Source organism: Tiliqua scincoides, chromosome 9 (assembly GCF_035046505.1).
Source record: "Tiliqua scincoides isolate rTilSci1 chromosome 9, rTilSci1.hap2, whole genome shotgun sequence".
Lineage (NCBI taxonomy): Eukaryota > Metazoa > Chordata > Lepidosauria > Squamata > Scincidae > Tiliqua > Tiliqua scincoides.
The window spans coordinates 37909912-37934857 of NC_089829.1; the positions used below are offsets into that span (position 1 = coordinate 37909912).

A 24946-nucleotide genomic window follows, 5' to 3' on the forward strand; every position below is an offset into this window, starting at 1 on the left:
TACAGTCCAAATTTACAGTGCATGTCTATTCAGAAGAAAGTCCGATTACATTCAGTGCAACTTACTCTCAGGAAATGGTGTATAAGACCACAACTTTAGCATCCCTCTAAAAGGTAAACTAGGAACAGTGTTTTGGCCAGGAACAGGTTCCAGATCTAGCTAGGTTCAGGTCTAGCTAGGTGTCCTAGCGACAGTGAAGTCTTAAGATGTAAACTACCATTTCCTCTGATAACACAGGCTTACAAAATTGAGGGTCAGAAAAGTTTTTCCTAAACTTTATGGTGGTTTGTTATCAATTTGGGGTACTGATTCCAAAAATGGCATCTGTTTTGCCGTATCACATCTAGTTTTGGAGATATAGTATAGCCTCATTAGTGAATGATTCAAGCAGTTTCCTCATGAGGAAGCCATGGTGTAGGCTTCCTCATGAGGAAGCTGCTTGAACCATTCACTAAAGAGGCTATGCCGTGTCTCCAAAACTAGATGTGATAGGGCAAAACAGACGCCATTTTTGGAATCAGCACCCCAAATATACACAGGAATTGGTGTAACATTTAAGGAAGCAAAATGTGTGTTGGCCTGTGTAATCACACTTTGAAAAGGAACTTCTTTTTCCCACAGGGAAAGCTCATGCGGGCTCTGAAATGGAACTACTTCCGCAGCAAGTGGAACCTGCTAGAGCTGACCATCATCTCTATTAGCTGGAGTGCTCTGTTGGTGTTTGTGAGACGGACCATCCTGGGCTTCCGGGACATCACCTACTACCAGGAGCATAAGGATGAGTAAGAGGAGGCCATACCCGGGCCATTTCCAAACTTTGTGCAAAGCAGTTGATCAATAACAAACCTGCCCCTCGATGCACCCTGGGGCAAAAGTCTGTGATGCTGCCCCCCCTATATTTACCAAACACAACAGAGTCTTGCGCAGCATTAGGGATGACTCAGAAAGCCTTTTGAAGCTTCCCCATGGTCTTAAACAGTACTTCCAGGAAACGGATGTACTTTTAAGACTGTATTGGAAGCCTCAGAAAGCTCTCCGAGTGGTCCACAACGCTGCATGAACACGGTACTTGGGCCATTTGCCCCCCCAAACCTCCTCCAGGCCTGCCACTGTAGTTGATTGCATATTTTGCTCCATCTGCATCCCACCCTTCCTCCAAGGAGCTCAGAGTGGTATATGTGGTCCTTCCCCCTTGTATTTTATCCTCGTAACAACCCTGTGGGGAAGGCTCGATTGAAAGCAACAGTGATTGGTGCAAGGACACTCAGGAGGCTGGCTGGGGGGCCGTATAAACTGGGAATGGATCTTGACTGGTTGTGGTAATCCCATCCTTTCAGATTTGCAAGCTTCAATCAGACAGCAACTGTTGATGCAGTTCTGGGTTACCTGATCGCCTTCCTGGTGCTTCTTTCTACTGTGAAGCTTTGGCATCTCTTGAGGCTGAACCCCAAGTTGAACATGATCACCTCGACCCTGAAGAGGGCCTGGGGGGATATATCGGGATTTGCAACTGTGATTATAATCATGTTCCTTGCCTACTCTGCAGCCGTGAGTAGCCTTGCGGTTTCATCTCTTCCCATCTGTTCATAATGTGTATGGGTTGTTCATAGGGCTGGCTCATTCAAGAAGCCAACTGATACAGTTGCCTCAGGCAGCAGAAAGGGGGCACCCACTCTGTCCACTTACTCACCCTTACTGGTCCTCCTCCTCATCTCACTTCTCGGATTGGAAAAGGAAGAGGTGGGTGGAGCAGAAAAAGAAGTATGGAGGAGATGGTGGACTACAGCAGGGGTCTCCAAACTTTTTGGCCAGAGGGCCACATCAAATATCTGGCATGGTGTTAAAGGACCAGAAAAAAAAACTTAAATATAAAATTTAAATAAATAAATTAGAGATGGAACATAGATGAGTGAATAAATGAATGAATGGGGTCATTCATTCAACCTCTCTGGCCCTGAACACCCTCCAGACACAATCAGAGCACAGTTCTGGTCTTGTTCAGTTGAGGGCCAGAGGCTTTCAGGGGACTAGAGGTTGGCCATGGGCCGGAAAGAGGCTTGCTGTGGGCCGCATCTGGCCCCCGGGCCGGGGTCTGGAGACCCCTGGACTACAGTATTGGAGACACTCTTTCAACTTTCTGGTTGAAAAGCAGTATATAAATATTCTTATTGATGATGATGATGATAGGGTGCAACTGGCCTCATCTGCTGGATGGGCTCGAGCCAGCCCTGGAAACTCAGCTGCCCAGAGTGATCTCTGCATCAGCCTTTGTGATCTGGATGTGGGTTTTGGCTTTGCTTCCTTTGCAGACCAACTTGATCTACGGCTGGAAGCTGAACTCTTACAAGACTCTTTTTGATTCAGCTGAGACTATGGTCAGCCTTCAGCTAGGAATCTTCAACTATGAAGAGGTATGGCCTTCAGGGGATTTTCTTCTGCAGGGAGTTGCTACCAGCAACTCCCAAGCTGAATGCATCACAAGCACCATCTTACAGATTGCATTCCGTCTCCTTTTCAGGTCTTGGACTACAATCCTGTCTTGGGCTCCTTCTTAATCGGCTCCTGCATCATTTTCATGACGTTTGTGGTGCTGAATCTCTTCATTTCGGTGATCCTCGTTGCTTTCAGCGAGGAGCAGAAACATTATCAGGTTTGTTTGAATATACAGATGCCATGGAAGGATACTGGCATTTAAGAACATAATCCTGCTATGTGCTCTGCACCTATATCAGGAAATCCCACTAAACCAGGGTGCCACATTGTCTTCTTGTTCCTGTTGCATCATTTATAAGCAGCTACAGCTGCGATCCCAGGCATGATTATGTGAAAGTAATTCACAGTCCTGTGACATTCAGTGGACACTTCTTCTGAGTAAACATGGTTTAGACAGGCTGGCCCTAACCTAATCCTGTAAGGCTGGGTGATTGCTGTGTGTGTGCCTGCCTAAATCTGCCTGCCTCCTTCCTGGATTCAAAATAGGAAAGGAAAAGAGTGGGAAAAGAAATGTGAAAGCAGTTGTGAACCTGGCCCCTGAGCTGCCCCGAAGCACAGGACCGCAACATGCCACCCCTTCCCCAGCAACATGCTGCCCCCCTCTGGAGAGGAGACTCACCTTCATCTTTTCACAACGTCCCGAAAACCTTCTGAGGCCTCCAGGGCACCTTTGAACAGTACTTCTGATTTTCCGACAAAATCTGGAAAAGGCTTTTGGAAAGCTTTAAGAGTGCCTGGGAACACTGCATGGGGCCTCCCTGGCCCGTGGAACGACTTTGGAGGGCAGTTGATAGTGGCAGTGATGGCACAGTGGGTGCGGTGGTACTGCCCTCACAGGTGTGGTGCCTGGGGCTTTTGCCCCCCAATCCCCCCCAGGGCTGCCACTGTATGAAAGAGAAGACAGCGGTGAGCTACACCAGAGATACTCTAGCCTACCACTCTCCATATTTCCTCTTCCAGGCTGTTCCAATCTTCCATTTTGCATTCAGGGAACAAGAAGTGGAACGGCAGAAGTAGTGACTGCCGTGCCACCAAATAAAGGGAGACAATGTTTGACATTTGGGGGTTGGATGGGGCCTGTATTAGGCCTCACATAACTGAGGTCCCACTACCCAAAGAGCCCTGTGCTGCATTGCCACCAACTGTACCTGTGAAGTTGGAGGATATGGAGCAAGGCCTTTGCTGAACATCCGAATACACAGGCAGGCTGGTGTGGAAGAAGGTGGCCTGTATTCCTGAAATCAGACAGCCAGGAGAGCTAACATAATACCAGTCCAGCCACAGAATCAATCTCTCAATCTCTCTTGCGTCCTGAGCTCGTCTGAAAAACAGGAATGCTGCATCATTTATTTATTTGCTTACATGGAGTAAAAGGACAAATTCCTATCCCAAGAGGCTTCAGACTGGAGCTTGACACAATGGAGACCAGAGAAAAGAAGGGAGAGGTAAAAGAGGGCAGTATAAATGGTTGCTCAATTGCCAAAACTTAACAGTTACGGCAGGGCATGAGCTAAGGCAAGGTGCCAAAGGCTTCATGGAAAAGGTGCTTTGCAGGCAGCAACCTACAGGGGTTCCAGAAGCCGTTCCAAGCATACATGGTAGGAAGGAAGATGGAGTGGTCTGAAAGGAGCCGGACACCTTGGATGGTTGAGAGTGACGGAGCTGAAAGAGCAAAGGTCATGGGAAGGAAGCTGGACTAGGTGGGCCTTTGGCCTGATCCAGTGGGTAGGAGTGTAGTGGGATATGTGGTTCTGACAGAATATGTGGTCACCTACAGAAAGTGGTTTTCTCTGAAGATAAATCGGAAAATATTATTGCCTGCTGGCCCATTTTTGAGGCCAACTGAAGCAGTTGCCTCAGGGAGCGGGTTGGTGAGGGGAGCGCCCAATTCTGTCTGCTTATTTGCCTCCACTTCTTCTCATCCTTCTCCTTCCATTCCATGAACAGGAAAAGGAAAGGAGAACAGAGAGGAAGAGAAAATGTGGGAGGGGGGAGAAGAGTGCTTAGCTGGAATATTAGAGAGTGAGAGGAGCAGAGGCTGGGACATCATTAAGGTGGGCAGCATCTGACATGCTGTCTTGGGCCTCAGGAGGTCTTAGGCCATACCTGTGCCCCAGAACTGTGGAGTGAGATATAACTTGAAATAGGGAGGCTCCTTTTCTTACCAGCATTGCTACTGTGAATTCTACACGTCTCCAACAATCTGTTGTTGTCTTGTGTGTGTCGGTGACATCACAGAGCTGCCTTTTCTTTTCCCAAAGGCTTCTGAAGAGGAAGAGATTGTAGACCTTCTTCTTATGAAAATCTGCAGTTTATTTGGAATCAGATGCAGCAATGACCATAAACCAATCTGTGACAAGTCCCCGGAAGAACCTGTGAGCAACTGACCACTGGATGGCCAAGGCCAGGTTTCCTGCATCGATGTACAGTTCTTGCTGCTGCTTTTAGACATTGTGGCTCTCATGTTTGCTACAGATGATGTCACACTATATGAGCAGAGGCCTCACTCCAGCTTTATTGCATTGAAGATTGTGGCCTTAATCTGTTTTGACAGTTTAGGCATGAGTAATAAACAGAATCATAACCTTGTTGCCAGCTTCAATATGGATACTGCTTTATTCCACAATTAGTCTGCAATGTAATATGTGAATCATGCATACACTCTTCATCTTTAAAACAAGCTAAAATCACAATCTGTTCAGTTTGTTGTTAATTCTTGCAAAGTGCTTTATTTGGAAATGGGCATTTAAAGTAGGCTGCATCAGAGCAGGTTGTTGGGCATGTCAGATTACAATCCTATACATATTTACCCGGGAGTAAGTCCCACTGAATGCAGTGGGGCTTGCTTCTGAGTAGACATGCCTAGGCTTAGGCTGTTAGAGACCTCGACACCAACAACCATGACAAAATGTTGCAACATAAACATAATAAGTCAGTGTTGCCTATGAATAGTGCTTGCATTGCATATCACATCTTGCAAAAAAAACCCAACAGATTTACAATGAATAAAATGCAATTTATTCTAAACAAATGGTTGGAATCATGGGGTGGGGAGAGCAGCTTGAAGGAGGCGCGTTGGAGAGGAGACATGTTTGGATAGAGAAATGAACAAATATTTGCTGCTTCTCTGTTGCCTGCACCTGGGTGACATGTCGGTGTAAATGCCTGTACCAGGGTTAATTTTTACTGAATAGAACAGGTGGAAAAACTGCACCCAGGTCAGTAGTGTAGCTAGAGGGGGTTCAAAGCACTAAATTTTGCAGGTACCTGAACGTGCCATGCAAGGGCCCCCTCCCCCCCTTTGGAGCCAGGCATTCACTTCCATTTTGCTCTTGCCACTGGCAATGGCTCCAAAGGGGAGGGGGTACCTGCAAAACTTAGTGCTTTGCACCCCCTCTAGCTGTGCTACTGACCCAGGTACAAAATAAGAATGACTTGTGTCCGGGTACACCAATATACCTGGGTACAGTTGAACATGTGAAAAAACCCAAAGAGACATGCTTAGGATATGGCTGATAGCAGGTATCTCTTACTTCTGCATATATCTGCACAGAACAACACTGCAAGTGTTGCTGCCTTTTGTATTAACTGAAGAAGCTGATTACAGTACTGCATTACATTTTAAAGCCCTAAAATATTTTTTAAAAAGTCAAAGATATGCAATCAAATGGCAGAGGGTGGTCAAGACCCTGCTGATAAGCAGGGGAAGCAGTAGAGCCACTGCTTGCCCCCTCCTGGTTCTCCTCCTCTTCCTCCTCCCTGCTTCAGCAACACAAGCCTGAACTGAACATAGTTGGGCTCTCAAAGACCCAACTTTTCATCACTGATGCAGCCATGCCAACGGACGTGTACTGCATCCTGCTGTGGAAGGGACAGGCACTGAGGCCTCCTCAATGTAAGGGAACAAGCTAAGGGAGCATTTGTCTCCCCACCACTGGATGCAGCGCATGCCCCACTGGCATGGCTACATCAGCGCTAGAAACTTGGATATGATTGGGCCATTAGTATGTCCTGTAAAGCAGAGTTTGGGACTCACTGGGTGGGGCATGAGCCAATTTCAGGTGGGTCATGCCACATGAGCACCTAGCTGAGCTGCCACTGAAAATACAGGATGCAGAGCTGCTGGACAGGGTGGGCTTCTAGTGGGTGAGAGGCCTGGTGCTTTGCCCTAATAGGTGGGATGCTGAAAAGGAGGGAGGACTGTATGGTTGGAGAAGGACCTGAGTCTGCTTTGACTTCCAAGCTGGAATGTTTATGCAGAATGACAGCATGAGTTCGTTGTGTCATGAGACTTTTGGTGGATTGCAGCTTAAATTTGAAGCCTCACAGCCCAATCCTATCCACGCTTTCCTGGGAGTAAGCCCCATTGTCTCTAATGGGACTTACTTCTGAGTAGACATGCATAGGCTTGGGCTGTCAATGGAGGATGTCTCTTCCAGCCATGACATCACTTCCAGGTTAGTGACATCACTCCCCAACATTCTGTCATTCTAAAATGCGGATCCCAGTGTTGCAAGGTTTGAGTACCACTGGTGTAAAGCACGGCACAGCAAGTTTGGGTGTTGTTGTTGTGTTAGCAGCAATTATCAGTGAATATTTATTAAGACTATTTGGTCTTAATATTTTCAATAGTCTTAATATTTAAACGTACGGCTCCGTTTCGCTCCCCCCGCCGGGAACGGCCGCTTGCCCGCCTGAGTGCTGCGCCCCCCTCCAGCTACGCCACCGAGGTGCGTTCGGCGTTGGCGGCACTCAAGCGGGCGCCTCTGCTGCCGGCTCCGGAGGAGGCGCCCGTGGCTGCCCTTCGGTCCCTGCTGCGCGCAGGCAGCGTGGGGGTGCCTGCCGGGGAGCCGCGGTCGGGAGGGAGCCCGGCGCCCGGCTGGGAAGGCGGTCCGGGCGGTCAGCGGGGCGCCCTCCCCCCCTTCCCCGCCCGCGGCTCCTCCTCCGGGGCCGCCTCCCGCCTGCGCGCTCCGGCCCGGCCGCCTCTGTCTGTGCGCGGCGCGCGATGGCAGCGGCGGCGGGGGCTCTGCGCGCGTGGCGGCGGGCCGGGCTCGGAGGCCTGGCCGGGGCGCGGCGCGCTCTCCTCGGCGACGCCCCGCTCGCCTGGGCCGGCGGCGGCAGCCAGCAGGCCCCCTCCGCGGCCAGGAGCTTCGGCACCAGCCCCGCGCTGCTGCTCGCCGGTGAGTCGCGCCGCCGTGCGCCATAACGGGCCTTGCTCCCGAGCAGGCAGGCAATGGGGGTGGCTGCTCCTCCCCCGGCCTTCTGCTCCCCGGGAGATGCACCTGGGAGGAAGCCTACTCAGGGTCGCGCCTGCGCTCTCTTCCAGCTTCCCTGGGGCGCTTGCAGCACCAAGGCTGCTCCCCTAGTCACACTTTCCTGGGAGTAAGCCCCATTGGCTCTACTGGGACTTGCTTCTGAGTAGACGTGCGGAGCCTTGGGCTCTGAGGCTGCCATCCTATCCACACTTCCCTGGGAGTAAGCCCCATTGACTGAACTGGGACTTGCTTCTGAGTAGACGTGCAGAGGCTTGGGTTCTAAGCCACTTAATTGAGCAGACCTGGAGAAACACACTCAGTGCACAGGAGCAACTTTGAGAAAGTAAATGATGTGTTATGAAACTCTGCCTGACGGAGAGCTGGTAGGGAGGCTGCAGTCCAGGAACATTTCCTGGGAAGAAGCCCCACTGCACCTGCTTCTTGCTTCTGAGGAGGGGTGCACTGTGAGGCTGCAATCCTAGCCTGGGAGCAAGCCCTACTGACCAGAGTGGCACTTAACTTCTGAGTTGACGTGCACAGGGTTGGGCTCTAAGTTGGTTGCAAAGGAAACCCATCCAGAGGCAGCTGGTGGCATGTTCACCGATAACTAGTTGATTCCTAAACATCAGCTTTAGTTCAGCTGCATGTCCACTTCTGGAGATTCATCTGCAGAAGCTTGTGCTGCTTGAGAAAAGTGTTAGTCCTTAAGGTTGGTTGTTGTTGTTGTATGCAAGGGACACAATCCAGCAGGGAGCTCCTGAGATGAATGGAATTGACACAAAAATGGAGCTCAGGTGCTGCTCTCCATTGAGAGGGGAGTTTGCCATGTGATGTCTATGTGCTATACATTCAGAAGCAGGTTCGTCTGCATCCAAGGAGTCTTGCTTCAAAGTGGGTGTGCTTCAGTTTGCAGCTGCTGCCCCTTGTAGCAAAAAACAACCCAGGCACCTGAAAGCTTAACTGTAGTCCTTTTGCATGTCTCCTTGGATGTGTGTACAATTTTGAAGTCAGTGGGCCCACCAGCTTCAAAGTAAGTTGTGTAAAGGAGTTTGTTGCGCTTGTGTTGCTCTTGTTGATAAAGAGAGTAACAAAACTGTTTGGTTTGCAGAACAACAAGAATGAGAAGGTGTCTCAAAAGCGATACCCACAAATGACACTTCGCTGAGTAGGAACCATTCCTCTCCCCTTGCTAAATATACGATGTAAAGGAACTTTTTAAACAGTGCCTCTTCATCCAGTCAAGGCAGCCTGAGGATGCCATCCTTGCACGCTCGCCGGCCTTGCACCCTCGCCGTCCTTGCACACTCGGGAGGGAAACTCAGCTAGGAGTGCAGTTTGATTTTGACTAAACAGGCATAGCACTTTTTAAGATTTATTTTAAACTGTGTATGGTTATAAGATTTCAAGAAACTTACATCTATGAGTTCCAAGTTCACAATTTGGCTCTGCAGACTGATGGGGCACTTGGAATAATACAGATTCCAAAGACTGAGATCAACAGTAGGTTGATGAACATGAATTTTGCAGATGGCACAGAGAAAAGAGAATGAGGACCTCTGCAAAATTGCTGATTCCTACAGTTCCATTACCATTTTCATCCTGATATCCTGACAGGAGGTCTGGCTCAGTTGGTAGAGCTGCCACCTTGTATGCCTGAAGATTATGGATGTTTAGAACAGCCTGCCTATGTAAACCGATTTGGATTAAAGGTACCCTGATATGAAAGACTAGAACTATTCAATTGTAAAAATCCCTACGGGGGTTTAGAACAGCCTGCCTATGTAAACTGCCTTGGATTAAAGTCTGAGGAGAAGTCTGATGACCAAAGAAAGGCGGTATTTAAATACCTGTATAAATAAATAAATAAAGTGTGATATCTTATGTCTATACACAGCTTAAAATAAATCTTAGAAAGTGTGTTCCTGTGCCCACTTACTCAAAATCAAGCCACGTTCAATCCCACTTGATTTTTCTTTCACAATTGTGCAAAGATGGCATCTCCAGGCCGACTCTCGCTGGACAAAGAGGCATTGTTTAAATAGTGCCTTCACATCTTATATTCAGCAAGTGGAGAAGAACAGTCTCCCCCTCTGAAAACCCCTGCTGGATCAGACTAAAGCCCTGCAAGATCAGCATCCTGTTTCCCACAGTGACCCATCATCTGCCTCTGGGAAGTCCACAAGAGAAACTTCTCTCTCTCTTTACTTCCCTGAGAGATTTTCAACTGGAAAGGCAGGATAAGAAATGCCTTCAATGAACACACTTCTGCCTTACTTCCCCCTCCCCTTAGATGTCTTTTGTCTAAGCTGGAGGCCCAGATGTGTGTGGTAGATCCTCCAGCCCCTTTTCTGCAGCTTTTTCTGCTCTCCCCCTAGAAACTCTGCATAGTTATTCCAAGTATGGCCACATTAGGAATTTGTACAGTTGGAAATTTTCTTTAAAAGTCACTTGTCCATCCATGTTCTAGTCTCTGGAATATTTTAAGATGTTTGACCACTATCTGTTGCCATGCAGTTGTAGCTTACTGGATGTTATTAATATGGGACAAATAGAAGTGGTCAGAGGATCTGGTGGAGATGATGATGATGATGATGAATAAAACTTGGGCTGCAATCCCATGCTGCCTTTTCTGAGAGTAAGCTTTATGTAAGATAATGGGATTTACTTATGCAATGACAGGCCTAGAACATGGATCAGGCCCAAGGCCTGCCTAGTTCACTGTCCTGTATCTCCTGGTGGTCCCACCTGATGTCTCAGGGAGCGCACAAGACCTGCATTCTGATACCCTTCTTTGCATTTGGCATTCAGAGGTAGACCATTTCTAAAACCAGGAGGTTGCACGTACACATCATGTAACCCATGATGGAATTTTTCTCCACAAATCTGTCCAATCTCCTTTAAAAAGGCATCTAGGCCAGGCACCATACCACATCCTATGGCAAGAGTTGTGCTCTTCATGCCCTCTTTGTGTACAGTGGGCCCTCCTTATCCATGGAGTTTGGTTCCACACACACACACACACACACCCATGCGGATAAGGAATTCTGCAGTTGCTGGGGTCCCCTTCCAAAGCTCACATAATTACTTACCTGGAGTCTCCAGGGGCCTCTCCTGGGTTATGCTGGGCTGACCACTCACTGTGTTGACCTCTGTGGGCCTCAGGATGGCCCACAGAAACCTCTGAAAGCTAGGTCCAGTTTTTTGCTTCTGTAAGCCATTCTGGGCCCCATGGAGGCCAATAGAATATGCCTCCAGCATGACCCAGGAGAGGCCTCTGGGGCCTCCAGATAAGATTGGTAAATAATTGTGGGGAGCCCCTGGAGGCACCTATGTGGACTCTCTATCTGTGGATGGTTTAATCTGTGGATGTGGGACCTGTGGATGTGAAGGTTCACTGCACTCTGCTTTACTAAGTGTGGGAAGCTGAAGTCTTGTCCTTAAGTGACTAAGGGTGCAATCCTAACCAACTTTCCAGCACTGGCATAGCTGTGCCAGTAGGGCAGGTGCTGCATCCTGCAGTTGGGGGTCAGTCATGGAGGCCTTCTCAAGGTAGGGCAATGTTTGTTCCCTTACCTTGGAGTTGCATTGCCCTTATGTCAGTGCTGGAAAGTTGGTTAGGATTGTTGCCTTACAGTCTAAAATATGCATTCGAAATTGATAGTTTGCCTTCCAAATGGGACTGTAAATGGAGGGGTGGGCATATGAAAGGCCTGAAGAAAAACAATCACACCTCCTTGATAGTACAATCCCTTCATTTGAAATGGAAGTGGCAAGGAAGAGCAGTCTCTTATATTGCTTCTGCATGTTTGAATCAAGGGGAGTGTGTATGTAGGGAGGGGAGGGAGGGAGGGAGGGAGGAGGTGGGGGGACGTAGTTCAGGCAGAACTAAGGCCAACCAGTGTTGTGATGTCCTTGTAGCACCTGACATTGGCAGGGCTATACTTAAATGCCAGGGTCCTGTTCGCTAAAACCTGGAAGTCACAACACATTCGGTAACCTTTTTCTCCTGCCAGTTTCTCTGTCTTTCTACATCAAGAATTTTCCTGTGTGTTGCTGATCAAAGGAAGCACCAGCTATTTGTCCAAACATTTATGTGCAAAAGGGTCTTGCTGTGAGACCCTTTGTGGGGGGTGGCCTATTTCCTGTGGAAAAAAACTAAGTTAATTATTAAAAGAAGAGGCTGAAGAGGGAGCTGTGCTTTTCTCTACCCAGGACTGAATAGGGAAGGCACTGCTCTCTGGGTCACTTTGAAATGCTTGACCCTGAAGGCGATTTCTGGGTGGGTGAAGTATTTACTCCAGAGCTGACAGGCCTTGACAAAGGGGACCGCCCCATTGGGGTGTCTTGGGGGGTGACATGAGGGTGAGGGCTAGGGCTGGCCCATCCATGAGGCAACTGAAGCAGTCACCTCAAGCATCAGAAGAGGGGCATCATTTCTGTCTGCCTTCTGCTCTTCCTCCTCCATCCACTCCCCAAACTGAAAAAGGGAGAGGAGGACAAAGAGGGAAATGAGGAGGGAGCTGAGCTAGAAAGTTGGAGAGTGGGCAGAGCAGAGGCTGGCACGTCGCTGGGTTAAGAGGGCAGCATTTGCCTCAGGCATCAGGAGGTCTTGGGCCTGCCCTGGTGAGTGCCACCCCCCTTTTTCCCCTCATTATCTGTGTAGCTGGGTAAGAATATGCCAGTTCACGCTTCTGACTACATGGGAAATGGCAACAGGGGTAAATGGGGAAGAGTATGCTAGTTCCGCACCCCCATTTATTCTTGTTTCCATTTTGCCTCCCCTCCACTGTTGCTTCCTTGTGCCTGTTCTAGATTGTGAACCCTCTCGAACAGGGAACCATCGCGGTCCTTTACTTTTGTAAAGCTCTGAGAACTTTGTCCAGTATGCAAGCAAAGTCTTGTTCACTGTGTTATGGAGTCCTGAATTTCCTGCAGTGTGGAAACTCTGACTGGGTTATGATGATGCTTTTGATCCTAGACCTTGATCTTCAAAGTCACCATCTCATCCCAACAGCCTTGCTTTTGTCAAAACCCAGAGACGTGATGGGTTCAGCGGTTGTCTGTGTTCATATGCAGTCTTCTCTGATCTCAGTACATTCAGTAGGTGGGAAGAATGGCTGCTGTGCAATGCAAACCAAGGAAACTTGTCTGGCAGTGGGAGAGAATGAACCAGTAAGCCCCATTTTTCTCTCAGTTAACTTTTTTGGGGTGTGTGTGTAAAAGTGCAGCTCAACTCACTCTTGGGGCTTGGCTTTGCACTCTCCCCCCCCCCCCAATCCTGTCCCCTTTGAGTGGCCATGTGGAAGCCTGGATCCATTCCTGCCCAGTGCTGCACCACTGCCCCAGTCCATCTCCACTTCCAGCAGGTTTGGGCTGGGTGCAGCAGTGCCTTGTCATCTACCTGGCCATAAGGCCAAGTGCCATCTGCCACATTATGAAGCTCCAATTGTGGAAAGCACTGGCTTTGAGTAGTGCTGCTGCCTATTGAGTCAGGACTATTTAGCTTTGCACTGTAAGCACTGAGAGGCAGCATCTCTCCAGACTTCTTCTCCAGACCCATCTGGAGATGCCAGGGATTGAACCTGGGTTTTTTTTGCATGCAAAGCAGGTTCTTTATCCCTGAACCACAACCCCATTCTCCATGTTGTCCTCTTGTATATGTTCCTACCCTTTCTTCATATAGTTGGCAGGCAGTTGTGGGGAAACCCACAAGGTGTGGACATTGGTAAGCAAGGGAAGCTGTGCAATGCATACGGGCCAGATACAACTCAGCATGGATGTGCCATTGCCCTTGGCAAATCCAGTTCTTCGCAGCTGGTGGTCTTGCCCCATGCTAATGAATACCTTCCAAAAGATGTACATTGACAGAGCAATCCTTGTTTTCATTGGGACTTGCTTTCAGGTACATGTGCAACCTGCTTTTTAGAGCATGAGGCGGATACAGGCTATAATTCAGCAGCACTGGGCCGACTGAATCCTTATAGCTGGACCCTGTGCTTGCTTAGAAGCAAGTCCTGCTGTTCTAGGTGGAGCTTACTCCCAGGGAAGTGTGCCTATAGAACTGTGGTCTTGGTTCCCTTCCCATCAGAACTTTTAAAATTCTAAGCTTGACAGTCTTTCAAATGAGTGTAGAAACTGCTCCTACTGAGAATAGCTGGGCCTTTATTTGCATAAAATGTGGTTCAGTCAGGCAATTTTTTAAAATGTGTTTGAAGGATGCACATAGAAGATCATCTCATGCTGAATACATAGTTACTTCGTTTTATACCCTTCACGACTGTTGTGCATGTGTGGGCATTGTAGGATGGGAATAACCGGCATTTATGTAGTGGCCCTTCAGTCTCCAGATCACTTCATAGAATCTTGTTGTAATGTCCCCACAGCTTGTAAGGTAGGTTGATCTTATCTGCATATTGCAGTTGTGGGAATCAGAATGGGGAATGAAGCCACCTAATGCCTTTATGATAGAAGTAAGATTCAACCGGACGACTTCCTCTTTTGTATCTCAGTCTCTAAGTCTAAGCCATTATGGGCCAAACCAGATGTCCCATTAAGCATACAGTTGGAGCTAGCATGCTTGAGTTTTGTTCAGTAAGCTGTCAGAGGGGGACCTAGTTTTAATTTGGTGTGGGAGGAGGGGGGCTAATACCCTTTTTGCAACAGTCCCACATCCCCTCAGCTGATTTAAATTGCTGAATTAAAAGAGCTAACCCTAATCAGGTACACCACAATAATTTGGGCTGCACCAGCTGTGTAATATGTGCTACTGCTGGTGGGTACAGAACAAGGGGTGAACTTTGTCCTCTAATCCTCAGTCCTCTCACATGAATGTGGCACACAATAGGACATTAAATTATAGGGGTGTAAAATCCAGTTATGGAGCCACATGTGTTTGTGGAAATTCTGGCCACTAGAACTTCCATAGAGTGGATAGAGAGATGCTCTTTTCGCTCTCATACAACACCAGAACCAGGGGACATGTTGGGAGAGTCAGGACAGACAAAAGAAAATATTTCTTTACTCAGCATGTAGTTGGTCTGTGGAACTCCTTGCCACAGGATGTGGTGATGGCATCTGGCCTGGATGCCTTTAAAAGGAAATTGGACAAATTTCTGGAGGAAAAATCCATCACGGGTTACAAGCCATGACACATACGTGCAACCTCCTGATTTTAGAAATGGGCTATGTCAGAATGCCAGATGCAAGGGAGGGCACCAGGATGCAGGTCTCTTGTTGTTTTGTGTGCTCCCTGGAGCATTTGGTGGGCCACTGTGAGATACAGGAAGCTGGACTAGATGGGCCTATGGCCTCATCCAGCTGAGCTGTTCTTATGTTCACTGTGATAAACCAATGGTGTGGCCCAGTGTGGCAAATGGTCCCACTGGTATGGTATGGCACTGGGAGTGGGGGTGACCAAGGTGGTGATGCACCAGTGGGACAAGGGGCGGCTTCCTGGCCCTTCAGAAGAGACCATGGTTTGGGGATGGATAGTACAAGGTGAAGTCCCACCTCTTGTGCACAGCTGCTATCTTGGTGGCAGCTGTGACACTTGCAGCAACAACCAAAGGATTGAATAGGCCTATTCTCAGAACGAAACCCATGTAGAGTAGTCTATTTTTAAAGGGTACCTTGCACCCTTTAAAAACACAATTGTGTGTGTGATGGAGAACCTCTCTGGTTTGCAGTCCTTAAGAGCACTTGTGGTTCTGTGCGGAATAGGTTAAATCTGTACTTTTGCATGTTGTGTTCAGTGTTTTTTTGAAAAGGAGAAAGATGAGTGTGTGCATCTGTTCATTAAATCATTCAGAAGCAAAGAAGTCGTGGGTCTTTGACTTTGCTTTAAGTGTAGTTTGGGTGTGAAAGGAATTTGGTCACAGATAAACCTAGACCTCCCAGCCTGAAGGGGTACAGGGAATGCTGATCCCCTCCTTACCTAGCAGCATGCTGGCTGCTTCTCTCTTTCTTTCTTCTTCCTGCATTTGAAAGGGATGAGGGGAGCAGAGCAGATGTGGAGGAGAGAAGAGTGGTAGCTTAGAGTGTCTCTGACTCTCCAGTCCACCACTTTCCTCTCTTCCACTCTTTCTTCTTCTCGGTTCCACAATTCAAATCTAGGAATAGGGAGAAGCAGTGGAGGTCGATGGACTGCCAAAATAGTTGGCACATACTGCTTATAAGGCAGAATCTTGAAGCAAAAACAGTATTTAGAAGAGAAAACAGTATTTAGAAATGCAAGATAAGCCCTTTCTTCCCTTCTCTGCTGAAGTACCCCAATTGCTTTTGGTTAGCTCGTAGATTCACGGACAAGCATGAATGGGTATCGGTTGAAAATGGTATTGGGACCGTAGGAATCAGCAATTTTGCACAGGTACTGTTTTCATTCTTTTCTCTTTTCTCTGTGCTGTCTTGCAAAATTTATGTTTACCAACCTACTGTTAGCCTTGATCTTTGGATTCTGTATTCTAATTGCCTGTCTGCCTGCAGAGCCAAATTGTGGACTTGGAACTCAACACCTATTCAGAGACCATCATTGGCTGCTACAACCATGTCCTCCCACCTCATCTGTTTGTCTTTTACACAGTAGCTGATGACTCATTGGGAATCTTGGCCCAATCCAGGACCTTATTTCTGTTTTAATTGTGGATAGCCCCTTTCTAACATCAACATTTATAGGGGAAAACAATTTCCTTTATTCTGATCTAGGAATCTCCTAGGTGACTGGTTTTTACTCCTTTAAAAAAAAAAAAAGCAGCCACACATATTGCACCTTTGTCTAAGGAGCTCAGGTTTGTTTGCTTGCATGGTGACCCTCCTTGATCTTCACCTCAGGATTCATAAGAACATAAGAACAGGCCCACTGGATCAGGCCATAGGCCCATCTAGTCCAGCTTCCTGTATCTCACAGCGGCCCACCTGGCCCGCCTGGTCTCAAACTGTATGGACAGCGACAGGGAAAGAAGTGGAGACATTTCTGACAGACCCCAAAAATGAGATACTTCACACCAACTTTGTGAGGTAGGTTAAACTGAAAGTGGCTGACTCATGGTCATCTAGTGATCTTCACAGCTCAAGTAGAATTCAGCTCAGAGGTCCCTATCTGACAATAACCTTTTGGGGTTGGCCCATGCATGGGGCTGACTAAGGTGGTTGCGGCAGGTTGCGACAGGCAGATAGTAGGAGGGTGTCCACTTGCTTTCACTGTTCTTTCTCTTCTGGCTCCATGGATTGGAAAAGAAAGGACAGAGTGGAAGAAGTGTGGAAGAGAATGATAGGCTAGAGCAGCCATTTTCAACCACTGTACCTTGGCACACTGGTGTGCCGCAGATAGTCTGCAGGTGTGCCGTGGGAGGATCATTTATTAGTAGAGCCATTGGGGGATGTGAGCCCACCACCAACAGCATGGTGTGCCTTCAGTTATAAAAAAAAAAAAAAAACCTGAATGTGTGCCTTGACAATCTTAGTACCTTGTCAGTGTGCCCTGAGATGAAAAAGGTTGAAAATCTTTGTACTAGAGTGTCTTAGATGTAGCAGAGGCGCTCTAGCCCACAACTCTCTTCTCCCCATGTCCTCTGCTGTGCCATCCCCTTCTTCCTTTTCCAACCCAAGGATTGGGAGGAGCAGAGGCTGTCATATCACCAGATAAGGTTGAGATATTTGGCATGTTGCCTCCAGCACCAGAAGCTTTTGCACCCTGTAATTGCTGCACCACACGAGCACTCTAGAAGCCCAATCCCAAAGTGGCCTAGCACTGGCGCTAAGCCCCAGTGCTGGCATTGGATGCCATAAATGTTCCATAAAGCATGTTTATGGCACCCTCAGAATAGAGAGTACCTGTGCTGGGCCTGTGCCAGTTAGGTGCCGGGCCCAATGCTGGTAGAAGGACGCACCACTGCTGGGGGCAAGTGTGACCGCCAGGCAGAGGTGCAGCTTCTGGGTGGCAGGGGAGGAACCAGGGCAGGAGGGGGGTGGGATCTGTGGATCTTTACTCTGCCATATCCTGCACTCTGTATCAGGTGAGAAGGCCCAACACAGAGTCTCTCAAGTCTGTGCTGACAAAATAGCCAGCGCAGACTTGAGAAGTCCCATTGTGAGGCGTGGGACTTTCCCTGGGGGAAAGGGATGAAAGTCCCCTTCCCCCGAGGAGGTATCTGGCTGCTTCCTGGCACCTACTGGATACAGCAGTAGTTGCTGTGGTGCCACTGCTCCAGCAGGTGCCGAGAAGCTCAGGATTGTACAGTAGGTCAGATTTATCTGTATACTTGTTTAATGAACTTGGCCCCATATCATGTTGTATAGTATCCCATTTTTGGGGTCTGTCAGAAATGTCTCCACTTCTTTCCCTGTCGCTATCCATACAGTTTGAGACCAGGCAGGCCAGGTGGGCCGCTGTGAGATACAGGAAGCTGGACTAGATGGGCCTATGGCCTGATCCAGTGGGGCTGTTCTTATGTTCTTATGAATCCTGAGGTTGCCTGGAAGAAGAACTGGGGGGGTGTTTTTCTTTCTGCTCCTTCAGAGCAGTTGTGAGCATGGTTTCCATTGAATCTCTTTTCAGTTTTGGGGAGGCCCCAAGCTTGTCCCCAAGTTGCAGTTTCAGGAGGAGGAAAGAGATCCAGTCAACTGCATGGAAAAACAACCCACAATATCCCCATTGGGTAACCATAAAGACCACACAAACACAGTAAAACCACAGGGAAAAGCCTTGTTACTTCTGATGACTGTCCTGGCTGTTTGCCTTAATCGCTCTCCAGTTAGACCTTGCTGCCTCATGTAAAGTTAGATGTTCCTAACAGCGCAATCCTGTGCATGTCAGCTCGGAAGTAAGTCCCTTTGTGTTCATTGGGTCTTACTCCCAGGAAAGTGTGTATAGGATTGCAGCCTAAACCTTGTTCAGGATGTACTTAGTCCATTCAGCAAATGCCTTTGAGAAGAGAAAATGAGAACCTCTACTATTAAAGAGGTCCCCAGTTTCTTGGAAAATGAAAGATAGTGATATCTGCCTGTTTTTACTAACTGGTGGGGGGGGGGGCAGACTGTCTGTTACTCCTTGTTTAAATTCTTGTGGCTGAAGGCTAACTTTTCCATTTATAGATTATCTCTCTTTCATTTCAGGAGGCATTAGGGGATGTGGTTTATTGTAGTCTTCCAGAAATTGGAACAAAATTGAACAAACAGGGTAAGTTCTTTTTTGTGTGTTCATTACCAGATGTTTCAACAATTTTCTAAAAAAAAAAAAAAGAAGAAGAACTATGCATTTCAAATCCGATAATGCGATTTCTGGACAGCCACCCCAAAAGCCAGGAACTTGAGTGTGCCCAGAGGATTTGACTTTTCCCCCATTGTAACTGTCAGTTCCCTTTCTCCTGCCCCATCGCATCACAAACAGCTTTTGAAAGCTCTGAAAGTGACTTTTTATTATGTGGCCAAGGAAGCTCCTCTTTTGGAGAGACTTAGGGCCCAATCCTGTTATCATCAGCGCTGGAGGTATGTGACTCCTCTGCGAGATCCTATGCCCTGTGTTGGGCTGCCAAGTCTGACACAGGGCTTCTCATGACTGTGCCAGCTGTTTTGCCGGCGTAGAGTTGAGTCACTTCATTGTGGGGTCTGGGGCTTTCCACAGGGGAAGGAAACGGAAGTCCCCATCCCCCAAGGAGACCTCCAGTGGCCTCCCTGGCTCTGCTGTAGCGGTAGCCATTTTGGTGCTGCTGCACCCAGCAGCGCTGGGGAGCTCAGGATTGGGCTGCCCCTTGGTTGTGCAAAACCGATCACACAGTTCCTAGGATCTAGGCCTTGTTTTTGTCTTACATCTGTGCCTCTTGTAAAGCAAGATAAAGTAGTTTCCCCATTCTGGGACTGAAGTATGCATTTAAATGCATCTGTCGGCTTCGACTCGAATGCTGAAATTCCCTAATTGTTATGACTCATTATGGGAGTGTCTTGACCTTCCTGAAAACCAATTGCTATTTTTATGTCTTTATTTACTTGATTTTTTCCCCAGAAGATCAAATTGTTTGCAAAAAATGAATGAGGATAAAAATATAATTTTTTTTCTACCTAAAAATAAGGAAGGTGCTTGAGACCGCTTACAGCAAATTAATCCATTAAAAACAGCTAAAGTAAGAAAAACAGAATCAGCTGTGAATGCATAGTTAATACAATATTTATACATCGGAAAATAACATTTAACACCAGTAACCAGCAAAAGAATTGGGAAGGCCCTGCCAAATAAAAATGTTTTTAACTTCTTAAAAACAACAAAGCATGGGGGCTATATGAGGCTAAAGTCCTTTGCACACTTTCCTGGGAATAAGCCCGTTGACTATAATGGGACTTCTGAATAGACTGGCATAGGCTTGGGCTCTGAGTCTCTCTGGGAAGGAAATTTCACAACAGTGTGGTCTCCACCAAAAAGGCCCTGTTGCTTCTGCCTGTCAACTGGATTTCTTTTCTCTTTAGTTATCTAACGAGATGCAGCCATTCCACGTGCACCTCTGCAGCTTTGCATTCAATGCTTCTCCTCTGTCTGATTCTGCATTTCAGATGAGTTTGGCGCATTGGAAAGTGTGAAGGCTGCTAGTGAACTTTATTCTCCTCTCACTGGAGAAGTAACAGAAATTAACACATCCCTTGCTGAACAGCCAGGACTTGTCAACAAAAGTTGCTATCAGGATGGTAAGATATGTCACTTTTGCTTCTCAGGGGGTTTCCAATGTGGTTGAACAGAACAGATGGTAACACTGAATATAGTATCACTCACTTTTTGTTTTTATCTTAAATCCACCTTTTCCTGCTCAGAGGTCAGCCCAAGACTTTGTATGAAGAACTTTAAACTGTATGAAGAGTCAGTAAAATAAAATAGCCCCAGATTACAGCAGCAAGGAATAATATCAACCTAAAAGGAATGAGGCAATCTAGTAGAACAAAAATGAAGGCAGCAAGAACACTGACTGAAAGGCAAACAAAACCGTCAGGCTTTCACAGTGCACATCAGATTGGGGAGTTTACACATCTCTGAGTGGAGAGAATTTCCTGGGGTTGAAAAAAACTCCTTCTCTTAGTGGATGGCTTGTCTCTCTGGCACCCAGAACAGTGGAATCTGTAATGCTGGTTGTATGTGCATAGAATGGTCTGTTGCTGAGGGAGCTAAAGAGTTTGCTGTCTCGTGTCTTTTTAATGAAGAGGGTTTGGCTGGCATTCAAACCTCTTGAGGAATGTTGGAGACCTGGAGCGTCCCTTATATGTTACAGTGGTACTGTGGAGATTGGCTTTTTTGGTGGCTTCATCCCATGGTGCCTGGCACCACAAGGACATAACCAATTAATTGCAGTTTCCCTCCCATACTTACACTGGGCCAGTATTGGGAGATGATGAGGTGGTGAAGACCCAGGACGTTGCCTCTGTCTGTACGGCACCAGGCCTTTACATGATGCAATATTAATGAAACAAAGTCATGGAAAACAGGTCCCATGCCACTGCCATAATCCATAAAGAATACCAAAGATGTTGTCTCTGGAAGTGGGGAAGCTAATAGATGGGAGCGCTGAGCATTTTAGCACCTACTAAGTCCCTAAGATACGTCCTGGTTCTATTCTGGAGGTTTACCTGGAAGTTGAAACGTTTGTAGACTGGAACAGCTGGTACTTGCTGGTCCAGTCCTTCACACCTGTGCAAAAGCACCACAATGAACCATCACAACAACCACTGCACAATGTGTGATACCATTGACATGGATGTCTGTAACTCTTGGAGACCCAGTATATTGTTTTGTCTTTACTTCCCTTGGCAACGGGCCAATACAGAACATGGATGGAGAAAATCAGGAGGACTGGGTGGAGAGTGGGGCTAGCAGAAAGGGGCATTGAAGGTGGGAAATGTAAACAGGAAGGGGGCCTGAAGAAATTTCATAGTGCTTAAGGATGGGGGCACATTCTGTGGCAGAAGAAAGAGGAGGGGCAGCCTGAGGGGCGGAGCAAAGTAGGTAGTGGTGGAGCAATGGTTGCTGTGGAGATGGAACTGAAGAAAGGAGAAGCCAAAGAGGAAGTAGGTAAAATAGGAAGAGGTGAGACTGCCCAATTCCTTCCCATCAATGGCACACAACCAGGAAAGGCTTGTCAGGTTGAGGACCAGAGACTATAAGGTTGCTTGTGTGATCTGGTTGCAGGGTGGCCTTCTTCAGGGGGTCCCTCTCTTCCTGCTCCCCTCCAAGGCATCAAAATGGGAGTTGGTTACTGAATACCCACTTCCTCCTCCTCCAAGAAGCCAGGCTGCCAGCGGCCTTCTCTCCTCCAAGACTATCCGCCAGGCAGTCTTGTGAGAACCACTCTTCTTGCAATGCCTGTCTCTGGGGCCACCGATGCATTGCCTGTCTTGCTGTTTCCCACTATGTAGCCAATCAAAATTATTTTCTTTCCCTCTTTCAGCCAAACAAACATTTCCTAACTTTCTCAGAGTTCTGCCTGCTTCCCTGAGTGGAATGAACTTGGGCTCCAAGGAGCAATGTCAGGCACCATTTAAAAATGGAATTATTTCCCTGTTTGGCAGGTTGGCTGATCAAGATGACTGTCGACAATCCTTCAGAATTTGACGAACTCATGAGTGAAGATGCCTATGAGAAATACATCAAATCCATTGAGGAATGATGCAACAGAAGCCACTACCGACTGCTTAACTTCATTGTAGAGTGTCCTAAGTTAGTGATGGACAGAAGAGCTGACTAAGCAGCCTGATAAGGAGATGCGCTGCCTTTGAATGAAGTTATCCTGATTTCTGAACTGCCTGCAAGTGACTGCACATTGGAACATGGCATCTCTTGCACACCTACTAGTCTGGTAGCATTGGGGGGGGGGTGTCTTTTTTTTAACCTAGTAAGTGTAGTTAAACCAGATCACAGTTTGAAGTTCATAACTGCACCTTCAGTAAAAATGACCTTTGTTCCTTAAATAAACCCAAACGTTGATAAAGTAGGATTGTGACATGCAACAGCCTTAATTTCATAGCTTCTTTTTTTCCCTTCAGTCCTGCAGGGTTTTTTCCTCCAGTCCTCTCCTACCCACGGTGCATCAATCTGCTTATCAATCAGATAGTCACCTTAAATCTGAATTGAGGAGTGTGTGTATATGATTTTTTTTTTTTACTGTAAACTGCTGAGAGGTGGACATTTTTCTACGGATAAAGGTTACTGCTTTGCAGTGGAAAAGATAACAGAAGTTAATAAAAGATCCTGACTTTACCAAGCGTGTTGACTGTTCGGTTTTGTGTGTGTTCCTTTCCATGGGATTAATATTTAATGGTGAAAGTTCTGTGCTGTTTTGGCATGTGCAGAAATCATCCCCTGCATGAACTAACCATGGTGTTGGAATGCACTGAACAGCTAGGAGAGCCTGCACTGTGGCATAAGCAGCTCAGTGGACTGACGGCCCAATCCTGAGCTGCCAGCACCCAGAGGAGCAGCATGGTCAAAATAGCTACCACTGCATCCTATGGATGCCCCAGCAGCCGCCAGAGTCTTTTTGGGGGAAGGGGACATTCATCCTCTTCTCCTGGGTAAGGGTGCTGTTCCCTCAATGGGTCTCTTCCAGTCTGGAGGAGCTCTGTGTCAGACTTGGATCCAGTGGAGCATTTCATCCAGTGAAGCAGGACTCCACTGGTTTCTCCCCCAACCCAACAAATCTCACCACCATCCGGAGCTCTTCCCATGCTCTGGCTAGCATCCGTCCAGTGCTGGGCTCAGCGCCAACTCCCGCTGGGCCAGTGCTGACGGTACCTACATAGAGGGTGCTGTAAACATGCTTTAGGACATGTTTACAACACCCTGTGCCAGTGGTGCACTCGTACCGCTGGCGAGAAGAGTTCAGGATTGGACTCTGAGCCAAATGCAGTGGGGTAAAGAGGAGGCTGAACACGCAGCTTGTTATGGTGTGAGTTTCTAGGTTGATTTTATTTAGGTTCTGATGGGATCAACAGAGAAACTGGACAGAAATGTCATCTCTGTAGAAACAACAGGAAGTCTTGCACTACTTAAGGACAAATGACTTTCCTGAGCTTTCGTGGGCTGCAGTCCAAATTGTCATAGGCATGTAGCTGGCAAAAGGAGCCTTTTTTGTTTTGCTGCAACAAACTTATGAGGCTTCCCTCTCTGGTAGTTGCCCTCTGTGAGCATGTGCTGGATTTATATACTGCTTTCCCAGTGCTCTGCACTCCTCTCACTAGGTTTTGTATGTGAATTGCTGGGTCAAAATCTCCCTCCCCTCCCAAGATAGGTCAGAGACCTCATAAAGGGTGGACCAGAGACCAGGACTGCCCTGATAAGGTGAGTCCAGCGCCAATCCCCCTGGCCAGTAGGATGATATTAGAAGGGCTCATCTTTGGGGGTCAGGCATTTGTCCTTTCCACAACCCAGTCACAGGTTCCAGTTCCTCCTATCTCTTCCCTTGTCCTTCTTTGCAGTCCCTTCACTAGGGCTGTTTCTGTTGCTCCACCCACCATAGCTGCTGCATCTCCCTGCTCAGTTGCAGGGAGTTGAGAGGTGCTGCAGTGGGAGGACAGCTGAAGCGAAGGTATCATGTTGACCTATGACTACCTAATGATTTCCTTGCTGATACACAGTTTGAAGTTGGGGCAGCCACCAGTGGAGAGAAGGAAGGAAGGGGCCTCCTGTGTTCTTGAATCTTCATCTTCTTTCAAAGTGCACAAATACTGCCTCCCCCTGCCACAGTGACACTCCACGTGTGGTTCAATGTATAGTTTGCATTCTGTTACTTCTAAATTACTCAAGCTGTGGCAACACACCTGATTTATATTCTTTCCCTCTGAATAAATGGAATGCTCAAGGTGATCTACAATACTGAGAATAAACAGTAAAGTGCAAAAATAGGAATGCAGTAATAAAATAAAGTGCAGTTAAACTGCTCCACCAGTCCCATCCCCCTCCTGTCCCTTCCTCGTCCTGCCCCGGAACGACTCCCCCTCCCCAACAAACTACTGCCACCTGGAGCTCTTCCCTTGCCCCGTCTAACACAATTATGACACCCAGTGCCAGCAGTACACTGAAGAGTTCAGGATTGGGCTCTAAGCCCTTCAAGCCTTGAGGCTAGTCATTAAGTCTTTTATTATGAGAAATAAGTTTGTGGGTTGGTTTTGTTTTTTTTTTGCAAATAATTAAAATCTTACTTGTAAATAAATAAAAATATTTCATTCTAGAT

The 24946-nt window shown here is 47.5% G+C and overlaps 2 protein-coding genes across 2 annotated transcripts in view; both read left to right on the plus strand.

Annotated features, from left to right (window-relative positions):
* LOC136660660 (polycystin-1-like protein 2) overlaps window positions 1-5190 on the plus strand; it is a 55399-nt gene extending 50209 nt beyond the window's left edge. The window contains exons 40-44 of the mRNA XM_066637968.1: window positions 622-782; window positions 1338-1548; window positions 2310-2411; window positions 2519-2650; window positions 4755-5190. Of these exons, the coding sequence (XP_066494065.1) occupies window positions 622-782; window positions 1338-1548; window positions 2310-2411; window positions 2519-2650; window positions 4755-4880 (732 nt within the window). The 3' untranslated portion in view covers window positions 4881-5190. The remainder of the gene's footprint in view (window positions 1-621; window positions 783-1337; window positions 1549-2309; window positions 2412-2518; window positions 2651-4754) is intronic.
* A 2308-nt stretch (window positions 5191-7498) lies between these two features.
* Window positions 7499-22974, plus strand: GCSH (glycine cleavage system protein H). The gene is made up of 5 exons (XM_066637969.1): window positions 7499-7673; window positions 16034-16113; window positions 18858-18921; window positions 20286-20417; window positions 22287-22974. Exons 1-5 carry the CDS (start codon window positions 7499-7501, stop codon window positions 22382-22384), a joined length of 549 nt encoding a protein of 182 aa, XP_066494066.1. The 3' UTR covers window positions 22385-22974.
* The last annotated feature ends 1972 nt before the right edge of the window (window positions 22975-24946 follow it).